The sequence below is a fragment of the Ochlerotatus camptorhynchus genome, unplaced genomic scaffold (assembly GCF_037179485.1).
Source record: "Ochlerotatus camptorhynchus isolate MF236.1 unplaced genomic scaffold, CSIRO-AGI_Acam_v1.1 ptg000142l, whole genome shotgun sequence".
Lineage (NCBI taxonomy): Eukaryota > Metazoa > Arthropoda > Insecta > Diptera > Culicidae > Ochlerotatus > Ochlerotatus camptorhynchus.
The window spans coordinates 134,948-142,675 of record NW_027040632.1 but is presented as its reverse complement, the minus strand read 5'-3'; the positions used below and the strand labels follow the sequence as shown (position 1 = coordinate 142,675).

The following is a 7,728-nucleotide window of genomic DNA, read 5'->3' as shown; positions in this document are numbered from 1 at the left end:
TCTCGGTCCTTCGCTGTGAACGGTGTGAACAAGATTGATGGAATAAACGACCAAGCAATTTACATTTATTATTCATCAATGTCCATATATTATTCCCAATTTACACTCTTGCTAGCGTAAATAAGTAAATCCGTTTGAGAGGCGTATAAAAATCCGTTCTGAAGTGAGAAGACCACCAATTGAATTCCAATCTCCATACCGTATTCGATTCGAAATGACTTCTTTTCCAACCAAAATTATACCCATTCTTCTGATTGTGATTCTGATCCTCATCCTGAAGGCCGTGTCATTGGGAACAAACTACGACGAGCTTCCAAATTGGTTGACTAACCAAACCATTCAGTCACAAATCGCTGCCATTTTCGATGGGATCGATCACATCGATTTAGTGCTCGACGATCATTACTCGAACCGGAGCAACCAGGCAGTAGATCATCTTATCCACCGTGGCGGCGATCAAGTCTTCATGCAGTGGAAGACGATTCGTATCTACAAAAACATACGTCCAAAGGGCGATGAGGAGGGCTGCACCGGTGATCGATCGATACTGTCAGCCATTGTCGAGGTGGATGATTCCTTGGGCTCGGACGAGTTGGAAGCCAGCCAGCTGGATGTGATCGACCGGGACTACGAAGATGAGATGAGCTTCATTGGATGGGAACGGTCGTACGAGTCATTTGCGAAGATTTGGGACCAGAATCACCATTACGGTTACGTGGTACTCACAAGCTGGAGTACGTTTCAAGCGTCGATGAAGTGTCTGTTGGATCCAGTGGCGACGTACTTGGTTGTTTTGAGCTCACCGGCAGGTTTTAACCGTGAAGAATTATCAAACTTGTTTAGCTCTGTTTGGATCCACGAAGGGGTCTACAGGGTGTTCTTTCTAGTGGGCACACAAATTTACACATTTGACCCCTTCCTGGCTAACGGCTCCAATTACGGTGTGTTGAAAGAGCTAAAAGATGTGACGGACATTCCAAGCGTCCCCCGTAGTGACTTTAATGGCTATCCACTTAGAATTGACATGTTTCGATCAACGTATTCGGCTACCATAGTGAACGAAAAAGAAAATACGGTTGATTTCTTCGGAGGAGATGTCGAAGCGAGTCGAGAGTTCGCCAAAGCGCTGAATCTTACTCGTACGGGTCAATCTAGTAGTGTATATTTCTTAGTTAATTGATTTAAAAAATTTCAGCCGATTACCTGCCGCCTGACAAGGATGGCTTCGGGTTCAAATTGCCGAATGGGAGCTTTAATGGAGTCATCGGTCACTTGTCTCGACGCGAGAGCGATATCGTTTTCGTAGGGTTCTTCATCAAGGACTACTACAGTCGAGACGTCGAGTTCACCTCCGGAATCTACACCGACGAACTGTGCTGTCTGGTGAAAAAGGCCAGCCGAGTTCCGGAGTACCTGCTTCCGATCACCATCTTCCCGGCGGATCTATGGGGTTTGCTGTTCCTGATGGGTATCATCTGTTCGATAACGTGGATCGTCCTTCGTGCGGGTATCCAAGCAAAGGCCAGAACCGGCGTTCGATGGGCTCAGCGGCGACGTCTAGCCTTCCTCTTTAATCTGTCGAGCGATATTCGTGATGCTCGTTTGTATCGTAAAATGATTCAAATATTTGTTGATACCTACATAATTCTGGTGAGCGGTCCCTATCAGCGGTTCACCCGTTCCGGCATCGAACGACTGATGCTGTTTGGTATCATGATGGTTAGCTTGATCTTCGTGTCGATGTTCCAGTCGAGCTTGTCTTCCGTTTTCCTGAATCCAGTGTACTACAAAGACATCGAAAGTCTCCAGCAGTTGGATGAGTCAGGTGTGAAAATCCCCGTCAAATACAAGGGCTTCATGGATGACGTCTTCCCGGCCAACAGTAGCCCGCTGATGGACTCGCTGCGGGACAAGATGGTTTACAGCCCAACATCGGCATCCATGCTGGACCGTGTCGCGCACTCGAAGGCTATCTCTACCGTAACTCGTAAAACTACCCTTTCCCTCGATAACGCCATCTTCATGTCTACGAAGCAGCTGTTCATGGTTCCCGAGTGTCCCCGGTTGTACAATCTGGCGTACGTAATGCCACGGCATTCGGTGTTGATGGAGGTGATCAACCAGGTTCTTCTGCGGATGCTGAATGGGGGCCTGATCAATCATTGGATCGATGTGATGAACTTCAACGTGACGATCAAAAACTGGGAACAAATGAGGAATGCTGACGAGGAGAATTTCAAGATCCTAACCTTGATCGATATGCAGTTTCCGTTCTACTTGTTGGTCATTGGGTTGCTTTTGAGTGGTGCAGTTTTTGTGATTGAAAAGGTATACGAGAGGTTAGCTGCACAAACTTAACACGGGAACCGCTAATCATTTGATAGTGGCTGCTCATCAAATAATTCTGGCTAGTTTGTACAGGCAAAATATGGCTGTATAATCCAGTTTTTGCCTGTGTAACACTAATTATTTATTTCTGGTTATTTTGCTTAACGACGTGTTCTGGGTATCATCCAAACCATTTGTGGAATAGTTGCATAATTTGGGTTAACGTTCGTTTGTGGTATTTTGTTTATTAGGGGAACTAATCTGCAACTAAAATTGTTAGTTGAGCTGTACACTATGCTGCACTTTGGCATACAATTTTCGTAGCGTTCGAGTAGAAGGGGTAAACAGTAAAAATAAAATGTCACTTAGCATCAGTATTGATCCGTTATATAACTCTCATTTAATATTTCAGCTATGCCAGCCTTTTAGCCTTTTGCAGCAAAAAATAAATAAAATTGTTGAATATTATCTAATCGAATAGAAATGCAGCCAGTACAAGAAAGCATCCTAACGGCGCCGGTGGTGTAGTGGTAAGCGTGATTACCTCTCACCCCAGCAGGCCAGGGTTCAATCCCAGTCGGCGCCGCCGGGATGTTCTGAGGCATAACATCTCTGATCATGCCTTCCTTCGGATGGGAAGTAAAGCCGTTGGTCCCCGGTTCATGAGTTGATGGGTCGATAGGTAGGGTCCAGGTGTGGGAGCTGCCTTCCTGGCGTCGGTAGCATTGGTGCTCAGCACGGAAAACAAGATCGACGGAAAAAACAAACCAGAGGAAAAAACAAACCAAAGGAAAAAAAAAGAAAGCATCCTGGAAAATGATTAGATGACGCCTTTTAATTTTTCATGTCAATATTGATGTTTGCAGATAATAATAATAATAATAATAATAATAATAATAATAATAATAATAATAATAATAATAACTTTTACACTAACGATGTGAATCGGATTTTGATCTAAAAAAAATCTCTCACTATGAACCTGTAATTTCTAGCCTATCTGAACTATTTAATAGATGGAAACCATAACATGGGTTACGCTTCCTCTAAACGGAGCCTCCGCATCCTATCTGTCCTCAAATACCGAATGGCAATGGCCTGGAATCATACCTTTCAACCAGAACTTAAAACCACAGCCAATTCAGCACATCCATTGGTAGATTCACGAGAAACATCAACAGCAACATCAACAGAAACCCATCGTGGCAGGCAAGAGCACCAACAACAACAACAACTGCAGAGTGGCATCCCAATAGCATAATCATATTTCTGTATATCAGCATTCCCCTATCCAACCACGAGGCAACCATTCATTAGCGATAACGAGACGGATAGCAGCAGACGACAACACATGGATAGTACACAAGTAATAATTCGCTTACTTAGCGTCTTTCATTAAACCCTTTAGTAGATCCCACGTTTGTTATTTCTAGCATTCGAATAATAAATCATTCTTGTTCAGACCTTCAGTCGAGTAAGTCCATAATTTAATGTGTTTAAACGCCCCCCGAAGGCCCAAAGAAATAATTTATGAATATTTTTTTTCGAGACGTACACTCACTTGGCCTGGCTTTAGAATCATCCAGTGGGCAGTGCGCTCTACACTCCAAGTATCCTTTCTTTCTTGAGTGTTGATTAATTACAATGAAATATTGTGACAGAGCACGGACTTGAGCTTACTAGAGTATTAAGTAATCTAGGTCCTATTCAGGATTTTTTTTTTTCGAGAGTTGACCAACTTCAGTCTTAATAGGCTAGAATCTCGGTTGGGCTCTCCATGCGATACACAATACTTTCAGACGACTCGAGCTATGGTGCTCACTAGGTCACTGCAGCTTTTAGGCTCGTATTGTGATCAACTGTGTGTATTAGATTACGACCATAAGTCCGGAGAACCCCGAGATCTTGGCACAATCGCCCCTGCAAACAAACACGCCAACAACCGGTCTCCTGCGAACAAAAGAACAATCCTGCACACTTAATTCAGATCACTGAAGTCGGTAGGAATTTACCGGGTTTTTGAACAGCAGAACAACTCGGTAAAATTTTCAAATGACCGTTACACGTGAGAAATCCAGACAATTTATACATTTTATTTTTCATCAATAAATGGGGTAAAGTGAACAAATTCTGTACAAGTTCGGGATAATTTTTTTAATAATTGGATTTTTCACTGATTTTTAAACTTTTACCGAACAGTTCTGTAGTTCAAAATTTACCGAACGACGGAGGCCTGGATTAGTGTGTGCAAACAAACTATACCAAATCATAGAGAAAATATTCCTCTACCTGTTTGTGTTATTAGTTTTTCCAAACTGAGCCCCAATTCACGAGAAACCGGCAAATGACGTGCCCATCTACAAAAGCAACCACGCTCCAACCTCGAAGATCTCCGGAAATATGTGATAAATCATGTAAATGTAAATGGAATACAGTAATGTCCCGATTTTGTCAACCCAACCCAATGTTTTCCAATGTTCTACAAAATCTCTGCCCTTTTTCAGTAATCTTCTTGAACCTATTGCACCAAAGTATACTTTAAATATCCCTCTTAACGAATGACGAATGAGAAAAATTTAGATTTATGATTATGTGAAATTATTGAAAGAAAAAAATCTGAAGCGCGGAGGGGCTGACAAAATCGGGTCATTACTGTATTCAAAATAAATGAATTCATTCTTACCTTTTAATGGTTGTTTGATTATTAATTGCTATTATTACCTGCTTAGAGTTGGCTCCTTTAAAATACTGTGTAGAATTTACCTCATTATTCCTCAGTTCTATCGATTTGTGATAGAACCACGCTCAGCATATTATCCTGTAGTACGGCTTGAGCATGCACCATGCAAGTAAGTCATCTCTCGTCAAAATGATGGGATATGGGCTGATGGTGAAGGGATATAGAAAACGAATAAAAGAACAGAAAGAAAGGTATTAGTATTGGTTACATTAACCACTCCCCCCCCCCCCCCCCTACACACACACAACGAAAAAGAAACATAGATGCACAGACAAACATAAATAACACATTTAATATTTTTCTCCACAAAACATAGTCACTAAAACACTACCGCCGTCTGTTGAGTATCATGTGATGGATAGTACGCTGAACAGATGGCACTAGTGTGCAGACGTCAAACGCAAGGTAACCGACCGTGCGCGCCACAGGTGGCGGCACCACCAACCAAAAACACCCGAATTGACCGTCAAATGCGTATTCGATGAACAACCTGTCCAACCGAGTGTTATGTCTGTTTGTCTGTGATATATGGGTTATTAGGAAAGTACAACTACATTATAACTATTAGTGCAATGGATGAACGTTAATTTCGGGGTCATGTTAGTGTTAGAGTTTTGTTAGTATTAATTAGTTATTATCGTAAACAAATAGTTCGCTTTCAAAATAAACTTTCAGAACCAATTTCAGTCACCTCTGGGGTACCCCAGGGTTCTCATTTAGGCCCATTTTTTTATTTTGTCCATAAACGACATTTCCTACATACTTAAAAAAATAAAATTGCTTGTATATTAGACCTGTTCATTTTAAACGAAATGTTCGGAATGTAACGGGTCAACCGTGATTACTGTTCGTCATGTTAATTAGAACTTCTGTGCAAATTTTCAGCAAAATCGGTGATGATTTAGAGGTGCTTCAAGTTAATTTTATGTTTTTAAGGTAATTTACGGCTTACAATATTTGTATCTCGAGACTGAAACAACGAAAGCTGCTGTAACAACTTTCATAGCAAAGTTTAATGTGTTATGTATCAACTTTGTAACCAAAGGTTGACTATTCGAAGTGATTTTATTGAAGTTTGACTTAGTTTCATGCTCGAAGATATCTTAAAAAGTGAAGAATTTTAAAGTATTTGTTCTACGAATTTTCCACCCATATGATATAAAAATGTGTAGTGTACGACATAATGTTCCTCATATTGTTCTAGAAGTTTCGTTCCAACATAGTTTTCGTGTATATTTCATAGATTGAGAGATAAAAATCAGAAAAGAGGCCGTTTAGCTAAAATTCACAAGGCAACAGAACCAATAAAAGTCAATTAGATTGACAGAACATAGTTGCATTGCTTTTCAATGACGACCGATGACTGTTTCATTGATATATGATTTTTTCATAAATATGAATCCTCAGTAGACGTGTTTTTTTATCAAAGGCAAGTGTCACTCGAACCATAACAGCAATTTATAAAATAACGAACATTTGAATGGCTCGAGTGACACTTGCAATATACAATGTATATGCAGACGACATGAAGCTCTTTATGGAAATAAGTAATTCTAGCGATGCAGAAGAATTCCAGAATGAAATCAATATATTCCACACCTGGTGTAGTAAAAGTCTACTTCAACTGAACGTAAAAAAATGTACTGCAATAGCATTTAGCAGAAAAATTGAAACACCGCATATTGAAATATCATTAGGCGACCAAATAGTAGAAAAAAGCAAAATTGTAAGAGATCTAGGTGTAATCGTAGACTCCAAACTAACTTTTATAGAACATTATAATACTATCATTAGTAAAGCAAACAGAATGCTAGGCTTCATCAAAAGGTTCAGTCATAATTTCGAAGACCCATACACTATTAAGCTTTTATATACCACATATGTAAGGCCAATTCTGGAATACTGCCACCTAGTATGGAATCCATACATTTCCATACACGAAGAACGCATAGAATCTGTCCAAAAACAATTCCTTTTATATGCTTTACGTAAATTGAATTGGACTGCATTTCCATTACCATCTTATGAAGCGCGCTGCATGCTCATCAATATACAAACACTTAAGGAGCGCCGCCAATTTGCAATGCTTTTCTTCATCAACGACATTATTTCAATGCGCATAGATTCGGCTGAAATTCTCGCACAATTAAATTTTTACACACCTTGTCGATATCTTAGAACACGGAATTTATTTTCAGAAAAATCGTACAGAACAAACTATGCAAAAAATAGCCCAATCAATCGAATGATGCGCCTATATAATTTGCATTGCGGAACTATTGCCATCACTATGTCCAAGCAGCAAATAAAAACTAAGCTAAAACATAATAGAATTAATGCATAGTATGTAAGTAAACATTGTAATAATCATTGTATGTAGTCTACACTGGCTTGACGAAATGGAAATAAAAAAAAAAGACCCGTATTCAGCCCTGTCGGCCCCTCGAACAATAGTCACAGGCAGTTGTTGTTAGGACATGCGACACTGTCACTGCTACTATGTTAGAGGTATGACCCGTCAAGTTTCGAAGTGCAAAAAAACTGTTAGAACTTTCTTATAAATTAACTTTACACTCAAAGCAAACTATTTACCTTAGCATTACAAAAGCGAATTTAAAATTACTATTTTATTTTATGCTAATATTAAAATTATGATAAAA

At 39.9% G+C, this 7,728-nt stretch overlaps 1 protein-coding gene across 1 annotated transcript; it reads left to right on the top strand.

Moving 5' to 3' along the window:
• Nucleotides 1–214: 214 nt before the first annotated feature.
• LOC135700824 (uncharacterized) lies at nucleotides 215–2,358 on the top strand. Its single transcript, XM_065221482.1, has 2 exons — nucleotides 215–1,139; nucleotides 1,196–2,358. Exons 1-2 carry the CDS (start codon nucleotides 215–217, stop codon nucleotides 2,356–2,358), a joined length of 2,088 nt encoding a protein of 695 aa, XP_065077554.1.
• Nucleotides 2,359–7,728: the final 5,370 nt, after the last annotated feature.

Excerpts from the sequence above, each read along its gene's own strand:
- LOC135700824 (XM_065221482.1), top strand. The coding sequence starts at position 215 with ATGACTTCTTTTCCAACCAAAATTATACCCATTCTTCTGATTGTGATT. Across the intron at positions 1,140-1,195 it reads CAAAGCGCTGAATCTTACTC|CCGATTACCTGCCGCCTGAC; the intron begins GTACGGGTCAAT and ends AAAAAATTTCAG.